General features: G+C 43.3%; 1 protein-coding gene across 3 annotated transcripts in view; it reads right to left on the minus strand.

Moving 5' to 3' along the window:
- The window catches only part of arap3 (ArfGAP with RhoGAP domain, ankyrin repeat and PH domain 3), a 100,378-nt gene that overhangs the window by 52,512 nt on the left and 21,733 nt on the right, over positions 1–26,133 (minus strand). For all 3 annotated transcript variants that reach the window (XM_037076594.1, XM_037076593.1, XM_037076595.1), the window contains 8 exons: positions 20,779–20,822; positions 19,939–20,202; positions 18,427–18,496; positions 18,114–18,234; positions 9,709–9,893; positions 9,207–9,313; positions 8,455–8,654; positions 8,109–8,194 (listed from right to left, as the gene is read on the minus strand). In XM_037076594.1, coding sequence (XP_036932489.1) covers positions 8,109–8,194; positions 8,455–8,654; positions 9,207–9,313; positions 9,709–9,893; positions 18,114–18,234; positions 18,427–18,496; positions 19,939–20,202; positions 20,779–20,822 — 1,077 coding nt within the window. The remainder of the gene's footprint in view (positions 1–8,108; positions 8,195–8,454; positions 8,655–9,206; positions 9,314–9,708; positions 9,894–18,113; positions 18,235–18,426; positions 18,497–19,938; positions 20,203–20,778; positions 20,823–26,133) is intronic.

Consider the following 26,133-nt stretch of genomic DNA (forward strand, 5'->3'; position numbering starts at 1 on the left):
AATATGATCCAATTTACGTTACATGACCTTGGGGCACCACCCTTGAAGAAGAAGGAAAACATTGCAAATTGACTAAATTGTTCTCATGAAAAAGTAATAAACTGTTCATGACTCTGATTAGTAATCAACTTAATAACTACAATGAAAGTTACCATAACAGCTAGTAGTGGTTGAAGGATTTTGGAGTTCTTGACAGTGTTACATAGAGGCTGGCAACATTCACTCTTGTACAATATTAAATAGACAGCAAGAAGGTTCAAAAGTCTTTTAATTGAAAACACACAATCTAACAAACATGCAGTGTGTGTGTGTGTGTGTGTGTGTGTGTGTGTGTGTGTGTGTGTGCATGTCTAACAGGGAAATAAATAAACAGTGGTAGTCACTGATGTCATGTGTGGGTGTGATATGCTCCACGCTCAAGGAATATGTGTGTGTGTGTGTGTGATGCCAAGTTATAGAAGATGTTTAGTTGCATGCAGAGACCCTGAGTCTGTGTGAAGCAGCATTCAACCAACGTCAAATTAGCTGTCTAGGAAAGCAAACTACTCATAACCTGACCTGACACTTGAACGTTTACATGCACAGCTTAGTCGGATTACAGCCATAGTTCGACTATGCTACTCAATCAGACAACTGCAATCGTCCAAGTATACATGCCGGTGAGAAAATCTAATTATTGGCCGAAGTATGTCGTACCCTGGTACGCTAGGTGACGCTGTACCCATTTCAACTAGTGGTAATAGAGCCACCTCTGGCCAATCTCTTTACATCACCAGCAACAACAAACTGCCTCGGCATTCGAGAAAGAATGCGTACAAAGATGAGACGAAGCTACATCTTTGTACATTTCATATATGGTGTACATAATAATTACACAATAGTTTAAAGTCCTGTGCTTAGTCGTGCTATGCTATGCTATCTAAGCCCAGTTTAACGTTACCAGTCATTGAAGACAAGGTGCTGGTGGTTGCAGGAGAAGGTTGGGATTCCAATCTTGAATGCTGTTCTTGCTGTGCAAGGTCTGATGAAAGTCGGCAGAGGAGGAAACTGGTCGCTCCTTTCCTTTGCACAAAGATAGCAACTCAGTGCTAATCTCCTTGGTGTTCCTCAGATTGTGAAGTTAGCTGGCAAGCTTTGTGTCACAGCTGCTGGTGCTAACTGATCTGTAATACTGGCAGGACCTTGTGTCGCTGCAGTGAGAAGTTCTTTGGACCACTGCAAATGGAGCTTGCAGCCCTCTGTAGCCGTTAGACCCAGAAGAAGAGATCTTGAGGGCAGGCAGCTGCGTGGGGGGGAGATGGAGCGGAGCCCTTGAGGATAAGATGTCGAAGGAGTAGAGGGCGTGGAGTAAGAGAGAAAGAACAAGGAAGGAGCTGGAGTTTTGACTTTGCAGTCAGAGGGGGGTCTGTCACCCTGACAGTTGTAGATCAAAGCTGAATTCTGCACCTAGGTGTGAATAATGGGGAATTCTGGGACAATGAGTTCAGTTCAGGGTCCATTTTGAAATCCACAATGAATAATTTAATCTGTAGCTCCATATAATTCCACATCTGTAAATATCTGTATAAATCTTGATTGTTTAATCCATATTGATTTTTTAAATCCTGAAAACCTTTGATGGCCTTCTTTTTAAAAAGCTCCCAAAATATTTTTGGTCCCACTTCCCATCTATTGAATCTTCTATCTGTTGTGTTTGGTGTGAAGTCTGAATCATGTGCGATCCATCGCAGTACCTTGCTCTGCTCAATCAAATTGTTCTTTGAAACAATCTCAAACCATATATTTAAGGATAACCCCAGCCAAGGATTTAAATCCTCTTGAAGATATTCCCCCAATTTTTTATCGTTTAATATTGCTTGTATTGGAACATGTGTGTTTGATGTGAGACATTCAATGTCCTTCCACCTTGCACTGTTGGTAGGATTGCATAAATTCCACAAAGTTTTTAACTGTGCAGCCTGATAGTTGCTTTTAAGACATGGTAGGGCTAGCCCCCCTTGATCTCTAGGCAGCTGAAGAGTTTTAAATCTTTTTCGGGATCTTGTCCCCTGCCAAATATATCTTGAGATAAATTTGTCCCATTCTGTAAAATCTTTGTCTGTCACTTCTACTGGTAGGGATTGGAATACATATAATAATCTTGGAAGTACATTCATTTGAACTGCTTCCACTCTTGAGACCAAACTTGTGAAGGAGATTAAATTCCACCTTTCCATATCAGATTTGATTCTCTTTTTTTTATTTATTTTTTTATTTATCTATTTTTTGCCCTTTCTGGCCTTATTGACAGGATAACTGAAGAGTGTGACAGGAAACAGGGTAAGAGAGGGGGCATGACATGCAGCAAAGGGACCCAGGCCAGGAGTCAAACCCGGGTCTGCTGCAGAGCCTCGGCACATGGGTCGCGCTCGCTACCAACCAAGCTAAGCGGCACCCCAGATTTGATTCTTGATATTAATGCGTCATTATTTAGAGGTTTCAGTTGAGACAAGTCTTGTGGCAGGTTCACTCCCAAGTACTTCATGAATTCCCAATTAAACCTAAAACTCTCTAATTTTCTTATCAGGGACATAATTAAATGTGAGGATCTGGGATTTCCTCACGTTCAATTTATAACCTGAAAATAGACCAAATTCCTCAAGTGTTGACATGAGGGCTGGAAGAGAACTAGTGATAGTAATCCACGAATAATGCTATTTTTCTGCTCATCTCCCTTAATATTGATACCTTCTTTTTTTTTTAGTATTTTTTTGGCCTTTTTCTGGCTTTATTGATAGTGCAGATGAAGAATTGACAGGAAACAGGGTAAGAGACAGGGAGTGACACGCAGCAAAGGGACCCGGGCCGGGAGTCGAACCCAGGTCCGCTGCAGAGCCTCGGCTCATGGGTCGCGCGCGCTACCAACTGAGCTATGCGGCACCCCATTTTCATTTTGTTTTATCCATTGACTTAGGGGTTCCAAATAGAGAGCAAATAGGAGTGGGCTAATTGAACAGCCTTGGCAACACCCACGCTCTAATATGAAAGAGTTTGAAAGATTCCTGTTAATTCTAATCCTGGCTGTAGGGTTAGGGTTTGTTGTGCAGAGATTTTATAGTCTTGACAAACATTTCATGAAAACCAAATTGCTCCAACGCCATGTATAGGAAATCCTACCTGACAGAGTCAAAAGCTTTTTCTGCATCCAATCATAAAATTATTTCTAAGCATCTAGCTAAAATAGCATTGAATAATCTATAGTCCTGGTTAAGAACACTAACTGGTCTATAATTAGAGCACTCCATTTTGTCCTTCCCTTCCTAACCCTAACCCTAACCCGAAATGTAACCCGAAATGTAAGCTTCTCTCCTTCTTTTAGCACACAATTAAATGCACTCTTTAGCAAAGGGATCAATGGTTCTCTGAGCACTTTATAAAACTCTGAGGTGTATCCATCTGTGCCCGGGGCCCTGTTTATCTTCAGCTTTGAAATAGCTGAGCTTATTTCTTCTGCTGTGATTTCCTTTGTCAGAGCTGAGTTCTGGGCCTCTGTCACCTTAGGTAAATTTGAGGAATCCAGCCATGTGGCTATCTGATGATCTCTGTTTTGATCCTTTTGATATCTTAGTTTATTCTTCAATCATAGCTTTACAAGTGTCAGACAGCACAGAGGGAGACACCTCACCATTATCATTATCCCTTTCATACATCTGAATTTCTTTGGTGTACTCTTCCTTCATTTGTCCTTTTAATACACTTATATTTAGCCTCCAAAGTGTTGATTTTGTTTCTTTTGACATAGCCAGAGTCATATATACTGGACTATGGTATGATATGTCTCTCATTCCAATTTCACACTTTTCAGTCCTATAACTATGTCTGCTGAACATGAAAAAATAATCTATCCTGGAGTCTATTTGATGTGGTGCTGAAAAAAATGGATAGTCTTTCCCCTTAGGATTTATTTCTCTCTAAACGTCAATTATGCCCAATTCTGTCATTAAATGTACAAACTTCTTATTAATCCCTGGTTTCTGTGTACCACTGGCTGAGCAGTCAAGCTTTGGGTTTAGTCTGATATTTAGGTCCCCTCCCCAAATTATAATGCTGCCTCTGATACCACTTTATCAAACAGTTGCCTGTAAAATACCCAGTCTGAGCCTGGGGGGCATACACATTAAGAATGGTGACCAATTCACCCTCTAGTCTCCTCTTAATCAGTACACATCTTCCTTGTTTATCTGATATTTCTAAAAGTTTTTCGACAGCGATTTTTTGTGATACCATAATATAACCTGTGTTATAAGATGAAAAATATACTTGGTTAAACCCTTGTCTTTTTAGTTTTTCATGTTCTTTCTTTAACAGGTGCGTCTCTTGCAATAGAGCAACTCCGACCCCTTCCCTTCTCATTTTACTTAGAATCTTGGACCTTTTAATTGGGTTAAGTAACCCATTTACATTATATGAAGCTGTTTTAAGTCATTTCTTCTGGGTTGCCATATTTACTATTTACCTTTTTTCACTCCATACATGCCCCTTATGCTAAAACAATGGCAAACTGCCTTGAACAAAAGAAAACCAAAAACATAAAAATTCACCAAAAAAAACGGTGCCAGAAACCACTTCCGTGTGTGGGGTCTGCATTTTGACCCTGAATGAGTCCTGATGGAAAGTCTGCTCTGAGGGATGACCTCTTTCTTCAAAGAGAAGGGGGCCCTCTTTGCTGCAGTCAGCTTTGCCTATACTGTGACCAGCAAGTTCCAAAGGGAAAGAAGAAAATAAATAAATGCAACTCAAAAGTAGCCCCTACTTTTTCCCTTTTTTTAGAAAATAATATATAGAGAGTGGTAGATATAGTTTGTCAAAATAACCCAAGCTAAGTAAATCAAAACAATGAAGAGGGAGCCCGTTTTCCACCTTAATGCTTCTAAGTATACAGTTGAAATGTGAAAAAGTCTCCTCAGTCCTCCTTTTAAGATCACTTGTCCATCACATCTTGTCTTAGTTCCTCTTAAAGGCTTTTAGTTTCTGTTTGAATCCTGGATCTATTTCCCTTGGTGTTTGGCTCTTCTCTGCTCGACTGAGCTGCCAGGTTAGGCACTTTATCCTGTCAAGGCCGCTCTCCGTAGGTTTCACCACCGTCTCCTCACCATGTCTGTAGTCGCCTCTTCAGCCGTGTTGTAAACTCAGATCTCTCTGTCGTAGAACACCCTTAGTTTCACTGGAAATGGTGTTTGGAAGCGTATTTTCTTCTCTCTCAAAACTTATTATTGCCTCCGTATATTCTTTGCATTTTTTCAGTATATCCGGAGCGTAATCATGGTCGAGATACACCTTTCTCCCATCGTACTCAAAACCTCTTTTCTGCCATGCGATCTTTATGATCTCTTCTTTGTTTCTGAAGCTCATGAATCTCACCACTATGGATCTCAGTGGGGAATCCAGGGGGTGGGGGGTGGGTGGACGTCCCTCTCTCAATCCGAAGGTGAACAGATGGATGTTGTTAAAAGAGAATTCGCTTTTCAAAATAAAACAACTTTCCGAGTATGATCGTCAAATAACCCAAATAAAATAACGTCTTTACTTTTTCTCTGCGGCCATGTACCAAACGACCCACAGACCGGTACCGGTCCGCAGCCCGGTGGTTGGGGACCACTGCTGTGGACCACAATATCACAGTGTCTTGGTTGCAGCACCTAGTGGGCATTTGTGGTAGCGCCCTGGCTTGGTTTAAATCCTATCTTGCAGGAAGAACTGTGTGTGTAAGCCTTGGTGGCTCCGAGTCCCACTCTGCTCCACTGTCATATGGGGTTCCACAGGGTTCAATTCTAGGGCCCCTGCTTTTCTCACTATATCTGCTTCCCCTGGGTTCCATCCTGAGAAAGCATGGTATCTCTTTTCATTGTTACGCTGACGACAGTCAGATTTATCTGCCGGTGAATAAGAAAGATGCCTTCTGTCTGAAACCACTTCTGTTATGTCTTGAAGACATTAAAGCCTGTATGTCACTGAACTTTTTAAAATTTAATGAAAAGAAAACAGAAGTGATGGTGTTTGGTCCGAGTGGCTCTTGCGAACCCCCCTGTGGGCTTAGGCCCTTTGGCACACTATATGAAGCCAGCAGTCTCAAACGTGGGTTTTAACATGGGCAGTGAATTTAAATTGGATCAACAAATTGGTGCAATTGTTAAGTCCAGCTTCTTTCACCTCAGGCAGCTGGCAAAGGTGAAGCCCTTTCTTGCACAAAAGCACTTTGAAACAGTAATCCACACCTTCATTACATCTTTGCTGGATTACTCCTTACCTCTCTGAGCTGCGCCATCCCTACGCTCCTGCCAGGTGCCTCAGGTCAGCTGACCAGCTGCTCCTTGAGGTACCAAGGTCTAAGCGGAAGCTCAGAGGGGAAAGAACTTTTTCTACTGCCGGTCCTAAACTATGCAATGTCCTCCCACTGCATATCAGACAAGCCCCCTCACTGTCCATTTTTAGAACTCATCTTAAAACCAATTTTTATTCTTTGGCATTCAACCCAGCATGAGACTCTTGTTTTAGTGTTTTATTGTTTTTATTGTTTTAACCCTCTGGGGTTGAATGACGCACCAGCGCGTCAAAATCACTTGACCAATTTAAGATGACGTAGCAGTGAGACGGAGCCTCTGAGAATCTTGCTTCCAACGTTATGTATTCAAGCAGCCTTCAAACTATATACCAGTTTTTAAATCGTGTTGATAGGCCAAGTAAAACCGGACTTATATTATGTATGGCACGCTTTTTCGCTAACGTTACGGTCATGTTTGCTGCGCGTTTGTTGCAGGGAGAAACCGTTAAATTGGGCTTTCCTCATGAAAGTGTCTGCAAACATGAAGTGTTTTACAGCAAAAATTCGCGTTCCTATTAGTGGAAAAAGGCACCACACCAGCCAATCACAAAATTACATGAAAAGTCACTTGATTTGGTTGCTGAGGGACAGGGGGAAGATGTGGGAGTGATGGGGAGGAAAAGTGAAAGCAGCAGTGCTAGTCACAGAGGAGGCGATAGAGATAGCGAGTTTTGAGAGTTGAGAGATTTGTGACATTTAGCGTGTTTGGAGTGTATAGTTAGTGTGTTATATAGAGTTTAGTGTAGTGTGTTTAGTGTTTAGTGTCGTTTTTTGTTTAATGAGTCAAAAAAATGAGGAGGCAGCTGAATGTGGAGCAGGCAGTGCAGCTCTTCATTCAGCAGGAGGGAGCTCAGACAGACCTGAGCATTGCCTACTTTGTAAATTTCAAAAACTTAGGCACCAATTTAACAAACAACAATTTATATTTGCATTATAAGTAACAAAAATGGTTTGTTGAGCATATCTGTGGTTTTCACAGTAAAAAAATGAACTTTTTTCTACCTCGAATTTCATGTCTTTTTTGTGATTTTAGGTCCATACTGTTAATATAGGATGTCAAAATAAAAAAAAATAACTGTACAGTCACACATGTGAGGTTGTGCTGCAAATAATGACACCGAACAAGGCAAGGTAAACAGTTTTAAGGTGAAATTGTCACAGCGCGGTGAGGTTGTCTTGTCTTGGGCTCTGTCTCGTGAACTTCCTGTTTTATTTTGAAAATAATTCTCCTCTCGTTTCAGGTCACTTGCCCTTCCTCTTGTGTCCCTGGTCTGACGTCATCCCTGATTCCTGATTGTTTCCACCTGTGCTCCCCTCCCTCATCAGCTGTGGCTGTTTAAAGTACTTTATAAATAGTAGTTCAGTTGAGTTGAGTTGGTGTGGAAAAGTGTGGACTTATGTGGACAAGTGTGGACTGATGTAGACTGGTGGTGACTGATGTAGATCGGTGTTGACTGATGTGGACTGGTGTTAAATGGTGTTGACGGATGTGGACTGATGTAGAGAGATGGTTTGAGTCACATTTAAAGAAATGCCCTCTCAGCGTGCATGAGATATCATGTTAATGCGAAAGGGACAGACAGAACAACAACCCTGAAACCTGACCCTCGTGTCGGGACCATCATCAGCACAGAGCACTACTACAGTTCCACACACAGGATATGAATCACCAGTGAAAAGGTGTTTCGGTGATAGACTGGTCCAGTCCCTGTCCAGGTGAAAGTTTGGGTTCTGGTTCTGGACTCACCTGGACAATCTCATTGCTCCACACGCTGGTGTCCAGTTTCAGACTCTGAACCTTCGAGACCATCGTCCCCAGACCTCTGTGCTGCCCTGCAGGTGAGAAACACACACACATGCACACACGTGTGCATACACACACAGTGCAGTGAGTTTCACTTGCAGTAATTAATGTCTACACAGGTGTTCTCAGGTGTTACACAAACACACACACTGACACACACACTGGTGTTTAACTACAGAATACAGATGATTTAATCTGATGGATCAGAACTGATCAGAACTGTATTAAACTGTATGACAATTTGCTCATAATCTAATCTAATCCATACTGTGATCTGAGCATCAGGTACCTGCACAGTTCTTGCAGATGACCACACATAGGTTGATGGAGGCCCAGTCAGGGTTCAGGGCTTTGCAGTCGGCACACATCCGATTGGATCGGTTGGACCAGATCTTCTCGGCCACCTCGTAATCCGACAGAGTCTCTGCAATGGCCTCCTGCAGCGCCTCCATCCAGTCCCGTTTGTCCCGGTCTGACTCAGCGGTGAAACTGAGGAGGCGGAGGGGAGGTGAGGTCAGACTTCAGCATTTAAACAAAACCAGAAACCAGCAGGCTAAAGTGAGGCTGCTTCAGTTTGAACTGCAGGGACTCAACTGTAAGGTTTTGTTTCTCCCTCAGTGTTTTTTTTTAGCAGCAGAAATATGTTGATGCCAGTTTCATCAATGTCACACGACTACACACGTCCAGTTTTTAGCAGGAAAGCAGGAAAGAAGTTCAAATATGGTTGTTTTGATTGTTAAAGGTGCAATATGTAGAGAACAATCTTCATTTATTGCTTTTCATGACTGTATAAACAAACTGAGCTGAAAGGAAACAGGTTCATCTGTTGTTCTATGTTTATGGAAGCAGGACCGTTCACCACCACCACCGTTCAGCATCAAACTGTTCTGGGACCCTTTTCCTGTGTTTTTATCATAACATCATAAAAATTGTTGATATTAACTCTCAGAGTTAAATTTTGATTTAAGAATCTACATAGTGCACCTTTAAACTTCAAGAACCCAACAGTCCTTCCTGGACAGCTGTATGCTACAGTGTTACCTGAAGGTTTTGTATGGCGTGATTAAGTCGAAGCTCTTGTGCTTTCCGTCTCTGATTGTTGCTCCTCGAGCTTCAATCAGTGTGATGCCAATCCCGTTACGGAAACACTGCACACACACACACACACACACACACACACACACACACACACACACACACACACACACACACACACACACACACACACACACACACACACACACGTTAGCGACACACATGAACAGGAACACATAAGAACATGTTGGGACAAAGTTACAGGAGGAAACAGACAATCGTTAAGTGGGAACAGTGAGAACTGCTTGAGCTTAAATAAAATACAAAATCATCTGATCAAAGAACTGATCAACACATGAAGAAGTCTTTAATGTCTCTGCTACATAACCAGATAAGACTGTGAAAAGAAACTGTGATTGTGTCGAAGGAGATGTGTCACAAGATCTCAGAAAACTCCCGAAATGACTGCTCAAGATGTGAAGAGCAGAGCAGAAAACAAACACCTCACCTGTTCACTCTTGTAAAGCCAGATCTGCTCAGTGTTGATGGCGGCGTACACTTTGGATTTGGTCCCTTTGAGCTCGAAGACACCGTGTTTCTGACAGTGCGACCCGGGACCAAAGCACCGCCGACCAAACACCAGCTGATCTCTGACGTGTTCCTGCAGCGTGCCGACCCAACGCCGCCTCAGCACTGAGGTACAGCAGACACATCAACACCGTCATCATCATTATCATCATCATCATCATCTTCACTATCACCATCATCATCACATCATCACATCATCACCACCATCATCATCACCAACATCAGCATCATCAATATGATCATCATCACCATCACCAACATCATCATCATCATCATCACATCATCACCACCATTACCACCCTCATCACATCATCATATTATCATCATAATCATCATCATCTCTATCATCATCATCATCTCTATCATCATCATCATCATCTCTATGATCATCATCATCATCATCACTATGATCATCATCATCATCTGCTGCGCTCTGACTTGCACCTTGGCATGATCAGTCTTTCACTGAAGGTGCTCTGTTTGATCACCCCCCAGTGCATTGAGTGGGTGAGAGGGGTTTCTCAGGATTGACAGCATCTTGTCTTCTGCCACCTGCTGGACAGTGTCCAGTTTGGAGTTCACCACAGAGCTGGCCTTTTTAATGATTTTATCCACTCTGCTCCTATCTGCAGAGTGTGAACCCTCGCCCCAGCATGCCATTTCAAAGAACAGAGCACTGGCCACTACCGAGTGGTAGACAGTGTGCAATAGGGGTTGACAGATGTTGAATGACCTCAGTGTAAATGTAAAAAAGTGCCCACTTCTTTCTGACATTTCCAGCACAGATTGTTATTTATTGCTACCATCCTATATAATCTTAAAGGTGTCCAGTAGTATCTATGTATTATTTTGCATTGGATGAATTTCCCTTTCGCTTCCCTAATGTATTTTCCCTTGTCAGATATAATTTAAACCAATCCCTGTCCTCTATTAAGTCTTTCTCCCATATCACCTTTAAGTTATTGCAGTCACTGCTTAGCAAATTGTTGGTTGTTCTGTAAAATACAGAAGCTCGATGGCACTCCTCAGATAGTGTGAAGTCTGTGATGTGGTTTCCATCTCTGTACTGAATCTTGGAGGTAATATAGCTCCTAATTTGAAGATATCTCCAAAACTGATCTTTCCCCTTGAGCTTATACTTTCTAATTGGCTCCGGATATGACACAAACACATCATTTTCAAAAAGGTCAGCAATGGTACATATAGCACTGCCATTATCATGCCATTTTTCCCAAGATGCTGATGTCTTTCCAATTCTAATCATAGTGTTATGCCATAGGGAGGAATAGGATTGCTTACAGTGTGACAGATTAAACATCTTATGCATTTTAGTCCAAATTTCTTTGGAGTGTGACATGATAGGATTGGATAAGTCAAGTGAAGGCTGAGGCAGTCTATCTATAGGCAAAAATGGAGATGCCAACTTATTTTCAATAGCAGCCCAATCTAATTTATTATGTTTAGTCCAGTGTTTGGCTATTTTGGCCATCTCGAAGGCAATATAATATAATCTTAGGTCCGGCAGTCTTTAATTATCGTATTATATTGTTTGAAGAAGTGAGGAGATATAGCTGGTACCATCATAAGTATATAGTTGAATTGTGGTGAAATCACCATTTTTATGACATTAACCTTTCCCCATAATGTAAGCCTAATTTTCCCCCATTTATCCAAATTGTTTTTTTTTTTTTAATTTTTGTAGTGTTGGTTCAAGGTTAAATGCTGGTATTTCTTCGACATCCTGGCTTAATTCTATTCCCAGATATTTCATCCCATTTGATACCCATTTAAACCCAAAATTTGTCACTGAGTTCAAATGACATAATCCCGAGATGGGCATAGCCTCTGATTTTGTCCAATTAATCTTGTATAATAGGGAATATGATTTAATTATATCTATTAAGTGGGGTATTGAATTCAGTGGGTCTTTTACCAGCATCAAAATATCATCCGCATACAACAGTAATTTATGCTCCTTCCCACTCAAATCCACCCCCTTAATATTTCCATTCCCTCTTACAGCAATAGCCAGAGGTTCCAACACGATGTTAAACAATAATGGGGATAAAGGACAGCCCTGGTGGGTTCCTCTAGTGAGGTTGAACAGGGGTGATATTAAACCGTTCGTTTTCACTGCCCCCTTCGGGCTTATATATAGTGTTTTTATCCAGCTAATAAATGTTTGTCTGAATCCAAAATGTGATAGGGCCGCAAACAAGAATTCCCACTGAACCTGGTCGAATGCCTTCTCAGCATCAAGTGAGAGAGCAACTACCGAATCCGTTCCTGTCCTGTTGGACCATATCAAGTGTAAAAGTCTTGTCATATTGTCGGTGGACGTCCTATTTTTCATAAATCCCACTTGATCAGGGTGTATGATGCTTGGTAATGCACTTTCCAGACATAAGACCAAAATCTTGGTTAGAATTTTGCAATCCACATTAATCAAACTCAGTGGTCTATAATTTGCAGGGTCTACTGCATCCCTGTCTTTTTTAGGTATAACAGATATCAAGGCCTCATAGAATGTTGGAGGGATAGTTCCTAATGTGAAAGCTTCGTTATATACATCTTTTAATATCGGTGCCAGGATATCTACGTACATATTGCTTATAATACTCTGCTTATAATACTCAATTTGTTCGGTTGACAGTTTTGGCATATCAATGTTTATAAAGAAGTCCGTCAATTCATCCCGTTGAGGGTTAATGTCTGATGTGTATAATTCTTCATAGAACTGTTGTAGAGCCTCATTTATTTCCTTTGTTGAAGACATTCATTGCCTTTTGACTTTCCATATTCTCTTTTTTCTTTTTAGATGAATGTGCTATAATTTTCCCTCTAAAATAGGCCTTAGATGCCTCCCATTCTATTGCTTTAGTGTTGGTACTGCCAGCATTAATTTCAAAGAAAGATTTAATATCCTCCTTCAACAGGAGATTAAAATTCTAATCTTTTATCAACAAAGTATTCATTCTCCATCTACCTTTTTTTTTCTACATCAGTATTTATATCAATGCCGAGCTCTACTGGAGCATGGTCCGAGAGAGCCATTGCATTTTTTTTACATGTCACAACTTGTTTCATAATGGTTTTCAAAATCAAAAACATGTCGATCCTAAAGTAAGATTTTTGGCAGTGTGAAAAGAAAGTGTATTCCCTTCCAGTGGGATTCACCAAACGCCATACATCGACCAACCCTACATCCTCGTATAAGATAAGATAAGGACTTTATTAATCCCGAAGGAAATTGCTGTTCCAGGGTTGCAGTACAAGGAAACAGTATAAATCAAATCAAATAGAAATAAAAAATATAATACAGTATATATACATAGATACATGAGCTATTGACATGTAATAGCAGATAAGGTGCGAATCAGCAGCTTAAAGTGTTTGTGGACGTGCAGGGATATTATCATTGTCCTATATGGAGAAGGGGGAAGAGTTAAAAAGTTTGATGGCCACAGGGAGAAAGGATCTCCTGTGGCGTTCTGTGGAGCACCTCGGTGCTCTCAGTCTGCGACTGAAGGTGCTGCAGTAGGAGTCCAATGTTGCACGCAGGGGGTGCGATGTATTGTCCAGGATGTTGAGCAGTTTCCTCAGCATCCTCTGCTCAGACACCTCTGCCAGAGACTGCAGTTCAACTCCCAGGACAGAGCCAGCTCTCCTGATGAGCTTATCTAGCCTGTTGGCATCGGCTGTCTTAGCCCTGCTGCCCCAGCACACCACGGCGTAGAAGATGACGCTGGAGACAACTGAGTGGTAGAACATCTGCAACATGGTCCTGCATACGTTAAAAGACCTGAGTCTCCTCAGGAGAAAGAGGCGACTCTGACCTTTCTTGTGGAGGGCATTGATGTTGGCTGTCCAGTCTAGTTTATTGTCAATATGGACCCCCAGATACTTGTAACAGTCCACTATATAAACATCAGTACCCTTGATGGTGATAAGGGTTTGGAGGGTTACTCTTCTTCCTAAAGTCCACCCGCAGCTCTTGGGTTTTCCCCGTGTTGAGCTGCAGGTGGTTCTGTCCACACCACTCCACAAAGCTGTCCACCACACCTCAGTATTCAGCTTCTTGATCCCCTGAGATACAGCCCACAATGGCAGAGTCGTCCGAGAACTTCTGCACATGGCAGGATTGTGAGCTGTACCTGAAGTCCGAGGTGTACAGTGTGAACAGATAGGGCGAGAGAACTGTCCCCTGAGGAGCCCCCGTGCTGCTCAGTACGGTGTCTGAGATGGCGCTCTGCAATCTCACATACTGTAGCCGCCCCGTGAGGTAGTCCCCGATCCAGCTGACTAGCGAGTCATTCACCTGCAAGTCCAGGAGCTTACTGCAGAGTAGAGCAGGTCTTATGGTGTTAAAAGCACTGGAAAAGTAAAAAAAAATGACTCTGACAGTGCTTCCTGCCCTGTCCAGGTGCGTGTAGGCTCTGTGCAGCAGGTAAATGATGGCGTCGTCGACTCCGATTCGTGGCTGGTAAGCAAACTGTAGGGGATCCAAGTATGGTTCCACCACTGAACTGATGTGTTTAAGGACCAGCCTCTCTAGTGCCTTCATGGCGTGTGATGTTAAGGACACGGGTCTAAAGTCACTGTGTGATTTGGGGTGTTTGCTCTTCGGCACCGGAACCAGGCATGTTGTTTTCCATAGAGCAGGAACGACCATTATGCTCAGGCTCAGGTGGAAAATGTGCTGAAAAACATCACACAGCTGGGCGGCACATCCTTTCAGGAGTTTCGGGCTCAAGCTGTCAGGGCCAGCCGACTTGCCTGGACAAAGGCGGCTGAGCTCCGTCCTCACAGCCTCCCTGCTGATGTTGATTGGAGGCTCTGACTGGTTAGGAAGGGACAATAGTGATGGAAGGGGAGGGGTGGTATGTGGGAGGAGTTGAGGCTGAGGTCCACAGTGGTGAGGAGGAAGAGGAGAAGGGGGGGAGCAGCCCAGGAGTGATGCCCCCCTGAGAGGTGTGGATGGGGGGTGGGAAGTGTCAACGACGTCAAACCTGTTGAAGAAATGGTTTAACTCGTTGGCCTCTTGTTGGTCTCCCCCCATCACTGCCGCAGTCTTTGTCCCTTGGCCAGTGATGCTTCTCATGCCATTCCACACCTCCCTGGTGTTGTTTTGGGCCAGCTTGCTCTCCAGCTTTCTCCTGTACTGCTCCTTGCCATCCCTGATCTTGCCCCTCACCTCAGTCTGTGTTCTCCTCATCTCCTCCCTGTCTCCCTTCCTGAAAGCCTCCTTCTTCCTATTCAGGGCTGCCTTAATGTCCATGGTCACCCATGGTTTGTTGTTGGGGAAGCAGCGAACTGTTTTTGTTGGGACTATGTTGTCCGTGCAGAAGTTAATATAGTCAATGATGCAGTCCGTGAGTGTGTGGATGTCGTCCCCATGTGCATCATAGAAAACATCCCAGTCAGTTGCCTCAAAGCAACCCTGCAGGGCCTCCATAGCCTCCTGTGGCCACCTCCGTACAGTTCTTGTGGTCACTGGCTGCCTCTGGACTGCAGGGATGTACTTGGGCTTGAGGTAAACTAGGTTGTGATCTGATTTGCCCGGGGGGGGGGAGAGCTATAGTGCTGTATGCATCCTTTACATTAGCATACAGCCGATCCAGTGTTTTATTTTCCCTCGTTCTGCAGTCCACAAACTTTTTGAACTTGGGCAGATTAGAGTCCATAACAACATGGTTAAAATCCCCAGATATAGCAATGAAGGCATCAGGATACTGAGTCTGAAGACCGGCGGTCACGGAAGTGATGACGTCAGCAGCCCGCGTCGCATCAGCAGTTGGTGGAATGTAAACACACAGAATGATGGCGTGCGAAAACTCCCGGGGCAAATAATATGGACGGAGACCCACCGCCAGCAGTTCAATGTCCGGACTGCAAACTTGCTCCTTCACCGTGATGTGTCGGGGGTTGCACCACTTGTTGTTCACGTAGATCGCGACACCTCCTCCTGCTCTCTTGCCACTCTCTCGGCAACTCCTATCCGCCCGCACACAGTGAAAGCCGGCTAAGTTCACAGTAGAGTCCGGTATGTTGTCGCGGAGCCAGGTCTCTGTGAAGCACACCACCGAGGCCTCCCTAAACACGCACTGACTCCTCATCAGTGCCGCTAGCTCGTCCATTTTATTTGCCAGCGACCGAACATTCCCCATAAGAATAGATGGAAGGTACGGTCTATACCTCCTCCTCGCCAAGTGCCGTCTCTTCCCTGATCTGCATCCCCGACGTTTCCTTCTGAGCTCCCCAGGGATATCATGTTTCTGGCCAAAAACACTGCCATGTTGGAGGCCGATCAGCTGATCCCTCGTAAAATCATGTGTATATCATGTGCATTGCGGCCCAATCCTTAGGCATCAGAGGGCCCCTAAATTTGCGTCTCCTGCCAAGATTATCTGACCTTCCATTTCTCCCAGCATCTTATTCAGATCATGAAAGAAGTGTTGGTCACCTTTATTTGGTACATAAATATTGCACAATATTGTTGATCATTGCTTGAATACATACCATTCTGCCTTCTTTATCCTTTATCTCCTTGAGTAGAATAAAACTTAAATTTTTGTTTATCAATATCATTACTCCATTCTGCTTACTAGAGAAGGAGCTATGGAAAACATGTCCAACCCAACTCCGTTTCAATTTCAATGCCTTTCCTTCTTAAAGTGCGTTTCCTGAAGGAAAGCTATGTCTGCCTTATTATACTTCAGATAAGTTAACATCTTCCCTCTCTTAACAGGATTCCCACATCCACTGATATTCCAGCTTATGCAATGAACATGTTGCATAGCCATATTTTGCATATGAATAGCAGGCTATGCCTGTTAGGACTAAGTTTAGATCAATATTAGTTATGTCCCCCACTAGCGCCGCTTGTAATTGCCATGTCTCGTTTGTGTGATTTGCACCCTCGTCTGCCACCACCAAATACAGCTTAATACACAGCTTAACACTTCCAAAGAAGAAAACACATAGAAAAAACAAAGAAAAAAAACTTAACTTAGAGAAAGCCCACAAAACTCTTGGGGCCTCTGGCTTTCCTCCAGCCTTATAAAACAAACAGCAAAACAACCAAAAAAACCCAAAATGCTTAATGCTTAGGTCCATGGCGTAACGTACACCCAGCCAGAAGAATCTCCCTCTCTGGCTTGTTGCTCTGACAGCACACAATCAAACTCACACCCAACTCTTTAAATCTATTTTTCTTTGTATTGTCCAAGTCATTATTTTCTATACAGCACTTCTCTTAACAGGCATTGCCTTTCAGCTCACCCCTCTGTATTGGAGTTAATCCTGATGAACTTCTCTGCATCTTTGAATTGGTGAAGATTTGGTTCTTCCCCTTCCACATGAATCACAGGGATGCTGGATGAGCCAGTGTGTATTTCATGTTGAGCTGCTGCAGTGCTCTCTTCACGGTTGTGAAAGTTTTTCTTTTCTCACTACTTTATCACTTGCAGACTGTCGAAGGATTCTAAACAGCACTGGTCTAGGCGGCTGGCCATCATTAGGCACGGGGGCGGGCGAGCGGTGCGCTCTTTCGACTTCAAATTCACCATCTACGTCAATTCCGAGCCCCTCGCTCAGCACTCTCCTCACACAGCTCACCATTGTGCCGTTCGTCCCGTAGGTTTCTTTTAGCCCCACCAGTCGTACATTATTTCTCTTACTGTGATTTTCAAGCATCTGCAAGCGGTTCCACATAGCATCCATCCTTTTTTCATCGCGGTCCCTGTTATTTATGAGCCCCTCAGTTGCGTCCTCCAGGTGGTGGATACGGCCCTCTGCTTCTTCCAACTTTTCCTGAATTGCATTCACTGTTATCTTTAACTCAGAGATTGTTTGTTTGATAGTTAACATATCTACTGCCACCCCCTGCAGTGTGGTACTCGTTTTTTTGATCTCAGCAAATAGGTTATCCATATCTACGGTGTTATGGTCCCTCACCTCGTGGTGGGGAACCACGAGTTTCCATGTCCAGAGATGGGCTGCCTCTAGTCAACATGTGGCTTGTTGTCGCCTTGGCCTTGAAGTACTTCAAAGTCGCCATTTGGGTCAAAAAAACCTCCCTCAGTAATTCGGAAGTTCTTAGGAATCAAATATTACCAATAAGTGTGGAATATTATGTAAAAAATTTAAGTAAATAGTGGTGGGTGAGCAGAGCACTTTTACTATGCTGCCATCTTGCTCGTCGTACCCACGTGACTCTGTAACTATGTTATGTTATTTATTTATATATCTAATGTTTACATCAAATTAAAATGTCATCATAAGATCTTCTTTGGACCTAAAAAAGTTGTTAGTGTAAGATTTTACCTTCATTATCAGCCCTGAACACAAAGATCCTCTGACTCGTCACAATTTCAAATTTATTGTCTTTGGCTGGGCGGGCCATCTGGATGGCAGCCAATGGGATCACTCCTTTAGGGTAGACGTCCTGGAGCAGAGCAGATGAGAGGAAACAATTCAAATGGCTTTAATAATCAAAAACACAGAAACAAGACATGTCTTATTCAGGCTGAGAAGGACTTTATTATCAACAGTATTCACTGATAGTTTATGTTCCAGCAAACAAACAGGTTTGTAGAGACATTAGATACATTAAAAACACTCTGAGTGTTGTTTGTACCTTGTCGCTGCCGAAGTACATCAGGTTTTTGCCGTCAAACTTGACATAACGCTTCTGGAAAACATAGTTCCTGAAAAGTAAAACACATGTCAGTTCCAGAGACATTTTCACAGACACAAAGACAGAAAAAGACACAGCAAACTGTGTTAAAGACTTGTCCTCTGTGTCACACTGTACAGTTTGGTTTGTTTCTGCTCTGAAAATTAAAGTTTTGGATGATTTGAATATTCTATATCTATGCATATAAAACATCAGCAGAAATCAAAATACCTGGATCTGGATCACGTTTGATTTAGTCATACTGCTGAAACACCAAAGAGCAGCAGCAGGTAGAAAATAAGGAAGACAAGAAAAACACACCGAGTGGAGCATGAAGAAGAGGAGGAGGAGGAAGAAAGGAAGGTGACAAGGCAGTTCCTCAGGAGGGAGGAGACACATGGAGAGGCAGAGAGGAGGAGACGAAGCACGACAGCCAGCACTGACCTGTGACCTCTGACAACACACACACACAGACAGACACACGCACACACACGCACACACATGCACACATACACACACACACCCTGCACATGAATAACATCAGAATATGAAAGTGTGTATTGCCAATGTAGTGTAGTTGACCACTGTGATTGGCCATTCTCCGTGAAATTTTCTGCAAATTCCCCAAAAATGTATGGACAATTTTTAATATCTTTAGGAACTGATTCAAGAACCACACAAAACTCCTAAAGGAAACTAAGAAACCCAAAAACAAATCCCCTACAGTCTCCTTAAAATTTCTGGAACTTCTTTATGGTACTCAGCAGGGGCGTTGGTAGTAGTGCTTTAGCCCCACCCAGTGTTGCCTCAGTTACCTTGAAAAAAGTAATCTGATTACTGATTATTCCTTTAAATTTCTTTGAAGTTTGATAGTACTATGTCGCCAGCACAGAGTGTACAACGAACCTTAATATTCTCATCTTTAGCATGACATGAACGCAAAATAATAAATGTATTTCCAGCCAGAAAATGCGCATCTGTCTACTCCCTCCATTGTTATTTGTGTTTGTGTCACTGCGTGGTGTTACACGTGAGCTGCCCTCGTGCTGAAAATGATACTTGTAGAAAACGTGACATCACTCCCTGAGACCAGAAGAGAGAAAATGAAGTGAAAATTGGGCTGTTTAAAGATGCAGTTTAAATGCAGTTTGTGGTGGTGGTGCAGTTTGAGGAAAGGAAGGCCAATTGTTGAAGTCCTCATCATCATATTTTAATCACAATCACAATCACAATTTTATCTCCTTAAAATCTCTGGCAACCCTTAAAAACATCTGTAAGGTCTTTAATTACCTAAGGAACTTGTTTGATGACTACCTGAAACTCCTCAAGAAAATATACAACCTACTCAAAAACCTCTAGAACTTTCTCAAGGACACCTGGCAGCACTTCCAGGAACTCTAACAACTTTAGTTTTTTCAACACCATCCATGTAGAACCCTCCCTGGTCTAACCAGCTGTGCAAATCAAACACACCCCTGTGGAGACAGCTTGTCAAGCCATCCACTGATGATTGGCTGGGCTCTCTCGGTCAGGGAGGTGTAGCTGGCGTAGGGGGAGATGGTCAGGTCCTCATCACCCTCTGACGGGAAGGTGCGGGGGGGCAGGGAGAGGCAGTGCAGGGGGGGTGGAGGTTCTCCGACAGTGCTGTAACCCTGAGAGTATGGAAAGCCTTCCATATGAGAGTCTCCGGAGTGAAGTGCATGAGACAAACGTCTAGTCCAGGAGAACTTCTGCTTCCTGAGGGTACAAACACAACTTCATTTACACAGTTCAGAGAAGATTACTATTTGTAAACAAACTTGTTTTTTGCTCTGAGTTCATTCTTGAACTGAATTACACCAGTTGAGTAAACAATCTCAGCACACTGTTCTGTAGCTTTGTATCTTTCTCAATGACTGTTTTCAGGGTTGAGAACAAATTGAAACATTAACTTTTGTCTGCATTCAATAAATAATAAGTCCAGAACCCTGGGCCACTCCAGACTGTTGTCAATACGCAGATGATAGTGTTTTAAATATCTAATATCTGTCAGATTCCCTTTGATATTTCAGGTAATTTAACCTCAACTTGTGATGACCATTGCATCATCTGCACATTGACTGAACTCTGGAGTCTCCCAGGATTCAGTACAAATAGTGTAATGTATGTAAATGTATGTTTTGGGTCATTAAAACTTTTTTCCTCTCATGCTGTCTGATTGTATTTCCTATTTATAATTCTTGGACTCGTGTAATGTCAAGCTATTATCATGTTTTTATACAGTATTCAATATTTTATTACAATAAGCTAAAAAACAGAGTTGTGGTGTCTTACCCATGTTCCCCTGCATGTTTCTCCTCCAGTCTACTTCTTTCACTCTGCAAGACAAAATATCAAATTAGTACATTTGTATTATCAATGCTAACAAACACTGGAAATTGTACCAAATCTAAGACATTTGAGATCATTTAGGAGCTAATGTCTCATGATGCTGAATTCACAAACCAGGGAGAGGCAAAAGAAAAGAAGGAAGTGTAATGCCCACCAATGTAATAATGTCTGCAAACGTAATAAACCACAAACGTAAAAAAAATCTGCAGCATTTAATGTATTAAATCCACAAATGTAATAAATTGTCCACAAATGTAATAGTCGCTGCCTACTACAAACTTAACATTTGATTTCCCACAAATGTAATAACTAGGGATGTCCCGATCCGATCACGACTGGCTATCGGGGCCAATCACATGGTTTCAGACTCAGTCAGAATCGGACGTTATATCCCGATCAGGGATTGGATATATTCTCATTATTTTTTGTCACTGTTATGTGGTGGTACAGAGTCAGAGACAAAAGAGCTGCATTTAATACTACACATTTGATACGCCAAAAAAAAAACAAACACTCAAAGAATACAACAAGTTCACTCAAGCAATACAGGCAAAGACATTGAAGCAACAAACACTTGCGGATATGAGGTTTCTGGATGGCAACACATTCTTGCCTTTAATTCAACTCAGTTTAAATTTAACTTGTTCCTCCTCCTTATGTGAGTTAGGGAATGTAGACAATACAGGGCTCACAGCTCCAAGGGACCTTGGGGTCAGCATTCAGCTGTGTGTGGGTCAAAGGTTGGCAGGAGAAAAGGGAAAAGGCCACTATAGGGACCAAAACGGAGCCTGACTCCTCTGTCAGATGGAGGAAGATATGTAAATGTGTACATCTCCAGAAAAGGATAGAGGGGTCATTTCAGTAATTTTGGAGTACAAGACCCAAGGAGTGAAAGTAACAGATTTAGTGATTTATGGGAGATGAGCAGAGAGATACGCCAACTCCTTTTCAAGTTGATTGGACAGATGGACCCACCACAGGGACCAATTAGAAGTAGGAGGGTAGAGCCCAAGGGACTTTAAAAGGGATCACACAAGTAGAGGATCGGTGGGGTGGCATTTGGTAGATCTTCTAAGATCGCAGGTTCGATAGGACTTCTAATAGAGCAGAGGGCGAAGCCATTTGATATTACCTTCGCCATAGATTTGAGAACTCCAGAAGGCGGCCACACTCTGATTCGGACGCTGGCTTGGAGAACTGTTTCAATAAAGATTGTTCTATCATTCCACCCAGCCTTGCCTCCGCAGAATTCTTTTATAATCAAACTACACGTTGATAGCTTTGAGGAAGAGAACCTAGAAACTACAGATACTTTCAAAAGAAAAGAGAAATATCCTTGAGACAGTGACATGGCCAAAAAATATTACAGAGAAGGTAATTAAATGAATCGCTCCGGATAACCAGCTAATCTCAGTGGTAGAGGATCAGGGTTTTCTTCGTCACCTGGAGTTTTTGAATCCCTGGTATACTCTACCATCTCAGCATTACATTACATTTCTTCCACTTTACATCATGCAGGTAAGCACACCAATTTCATGGGTCTCATACAGCAGAGCGTGTAAAACAGGCAACCGAGGAGATGCTGAACGCGTGGGATATAGACAGGCAGTGTGACCACGTCATTTTACGTGACAACGTAAGGAATATGAAAAAAGCAGTGGATGATATGGAGGTACCAAGCATGGGCTGTGTCTCACACACTTCAGCTGGCTGTACACGAGGGTCTGCTGTCACAGTGCTGCGTCACACACTCACCTGCTAACATAAGGAAGGTGGAGGCTAATGTTGGAATAGCATATGCAGAATAAAAAAGAGCCATATGAAAGTATATACTTTGTTTCAACAAAATAAAAATAATAAAAAAAATATTAAGGAATGCAGGTACTTTGATTCTTAATGCAGCTGTAATATTCAGGAAAATATTAGTTAAGGCTGAGTATCGGATCAGGACTCAGTATCGGCAGATACTAAATATTAAAGGACTCAGATCAGATCGGGGTGAAAAAAAACCTGACTGGGACATCTCTAGTAATAACTATTACGTTTGCAGGAATTTATTACATTTGTGGGGGCATTAAAATCTTTATAGTAGTAACTTCCCATAAATGTAATAATACAATCGATTAAAGCTGCAAGCAGCAATGAATGGGCCCTCACAGTCCATGTGCGTCGGGGCAAGCTGCCGTCGGGGTGTGCCACATCGATATATTCAGGGCATGACCCTCTACAGGTTTGAGCAATTAGGAGTAGATGGCAAATTGTATGTGGAAGTTATAATGAGTTGATGGTTTAATGACGAAGCATCAAAATGTACCACACCAATACGCGTGACGTAGGTGAAAGCTTTTGATAAGTTTTGTCCACAGATGCTACTTGCAAACTTTGTGCAAATCGGTCAAATAATTTTTTCACAGAGCCTTAGTGGCTCATGGGGAAGTAGTCACCTGGGTTTCATGTCATTCAGACAGACCAATGTGGAGATATGCAATACTTCATGTTTTGAGCAAAATGTACAGGAAGTTGTTATTTAATGACTTGAGTACCGTTTGGAATATCAAAATTATTTTAATAAGTTTTTGTGAGGAGAGTCCACAGATGCTGTGTGCCAAGGTTCGTGGAAATCGGTGAAACGACCTGGGAGGAGTTCAAAAAACTAGGTTTGCGTTGTTTCACAAATTTGTGGGGAAAAAAAGCTAGGTGGAAATGAGCGTAGCCTATATCACGAAATTTAGCACAATTCAGTAAACGCGTGGATATAAGGTTTTTGAATGTGCGACAAAGTATATGTGAGTTATAAGCCAAAACGCACTGGTGGAAATGCAGGACAACAATAGATGATGATTTTTGAGGAGGTGTGATCTACATTCCAAGTTTGGTGAGTTTTGGGGTATGTTCAGGCAGTGAAAATGTCACACAGCAGGATTTACTTCATTGACTGTTCAATTCATATTGAATTGACCCCTCTAGCTTTCACTACTGACCGATCCAAGAATGCATTCATGATCTAACACCCAACCGGAAGAGCCAAAGCCTGGGCTTCAACGGAATGGGCCCGGGGCTCACCACTCTGCAGCTCTCTCACAGATTTCCAGGCTGCATTAAAGAAGACTTTTGACCCAGTAATAACCAACCGGGAGAAGGCACAGGAGCTGAGCGGATTGAGATAAGGCGGCGATTCCGTTTGCAACTATGCCATCACCCACACCCTGGCGGCGGAGAGCAGGTGGAACTCCACAGCCCTCTACGACATGTTCCTGAAGGGGCTGGCAGCCCCTATTCAAGACTTCCTTGTTCCCTTGGATCTACCCAAAGATTTAGACTCCATTGTCGCGCTCGCCATTCGGACCGACAACAGCATCAGTCAGCTCAGACAGCAGCAGAGCGGAGGATATGCAGTGACAGAGAGAACCCCGCTCTCACAAAAAGAGCGGGGTGCCGTTTATCGCTGGGGCAGTGCCGTCATTCCCCCTCGGAAGGAGAAGGGGAGCCAATGCAGCTGGGAAGGGCCCAGCTGACGCAGGAGGAATGATGGAGGCTACAGATGGATGGCCGCTGTTTTTACTGTGGGGAGTCTGGCTATCTTGTCATGGCCTGACCAGCCAGGAGGTCCGTGGTGGTGAGTCAATTCACAGCTTCAGGCTCTTTTTGATGCACCCTTACGACCGTCAAAGTAACCCACCACATCACCACAGAGCTTGAAGCACTCATTGACTCAGGGGCTGACACGAGTATGATGAACTGGGGCCTAGCAAAGGATCTTCGTCTTAAAACTGAACTTTTAGTTAAGCCCATTGAGGCCAAGGCACTCAATGGAGAGGAACTGTTTTCTATCACTCATATCAGTGAGCTTATTCAATTGTGCATAAACAATCACAGAGGGCACATCTGCCTTCATTCAAGTCGCCTGTTCATTCTCTGATCTTGGGACAGCCATGGCTGTTTCGCCACAACCCCAATGTTAATTGGAGGACTGGGAAAATCATGGGGTGGGGGGAAAACTGTGCCAGGGAGTATCTTGACTTTTCGACCCAGGGGAAAAATGCAGCAGTTATTAACTTTGTTTCTGCTAATTCTGCCACAGACTCTGAGTACCCGGACCTGAGCTCAGTGCCTCCCTGCTACCATCACCTCAGGGAGGTGTCCCTCCCTCCACACCAGTCATATGACTATGCCATCGAGCTGATCCCTGGCTCCACTATCCCCAAGGGCCGTCTGTACTCCGTCTCGGGGCCAGAGAGGGAAGCCATGAAGGACTACATAGAGACCTCACTTAAAGCAGGATTAATCCGTCCCTCCTGCAGGCATCGATTTCTTCTTCATGGGCAAGAAGGAAGGGTCCCTATGACCCTGCATAGACTATAGCCCTCTTAATGACATTACTTAGAACCGTTACCCACTTCCTCTCATGTCTTCTGTGTTTGAACAGCTCCAGCAGGCCAAAGTATTCACCAAGCTAGACCTCCCCAACACTTACCACATGATCCGCATGAGAGAGAGGGACGAATGGAAGACCGAGTTTAATAATCCAAGTGGCCACTACAAGTACCTGGTCATGCCTTTTGGACTTACTAACACCTCAGTTGTTTTTCAAGCCGTGACAAATGATGTATCCTGGGCTTCATCGTAGCCCCTGGAAGAGTGCAGATGGACCCGGCTAAATTTAGCACTGTGGCTGAGTGGCTCACACCTGCTAGCCGCAAGAGAGTTCAGCAGTTCCTTGGATTCACTGACTCGCTAACAGGCAGTTCATCAGAAGCTTCAGCACAATAGCTGCACCTCTCCATGCTCTTACATCCTCCCAGGTGCAGTTCAACTGATCTCCAGACTGCCTTCCAGACCCTAAAGCGATGCTTCCCCTTGGCCCCCATCCTTACCATAGCAGACCCGCAGCGTCAGTTCATGGTCGAGGTTGACGCCTCCAACAAAGGCACCTAGTGGGTGCCCAGAGAATTGATTGTTTGTCCCGATTGAGTTGCACCCACGGATGATCCACAGGGCCCACACCTCACTGCTCTCATGTCACCCGGGAGTTCGGAGGACGATGTTCGCTATCTCCCGGCGGTCAGATGGAGTCAGAGATCCAGGAGTACGTAGAAGCATGTATTGTTCGGAATATTAAAGTTATTTTAATAGCTTTTTGTCAGGAGAGTCCACAGATGCTGTGTGTAAAGTTTCGTGCAAATCAGTTGGCAGAAATGGACGTGGCCTATATCACAAAATTCAGCACAATTCAGTAAATGTGTGGACATAAGGTTTTTGAATGTGCGACAAAGTGTATGTGAGTTATAAGCCAAAATG

Source organism: Acanthopagrus latus, chromosome 18, assembly GCF_904848185.1.
Source record: "Acanthopagrus latus isolate v.2019 chromosome 18, fAcaLat1.1, whole genome shotgun sequence".
Lineage (NCBI taxonomy): Eukaryota > Metazoa > Chordata > Actinopteri > Spariformes > Sparidae > Acanthopagrus > Acanthopagrus latus.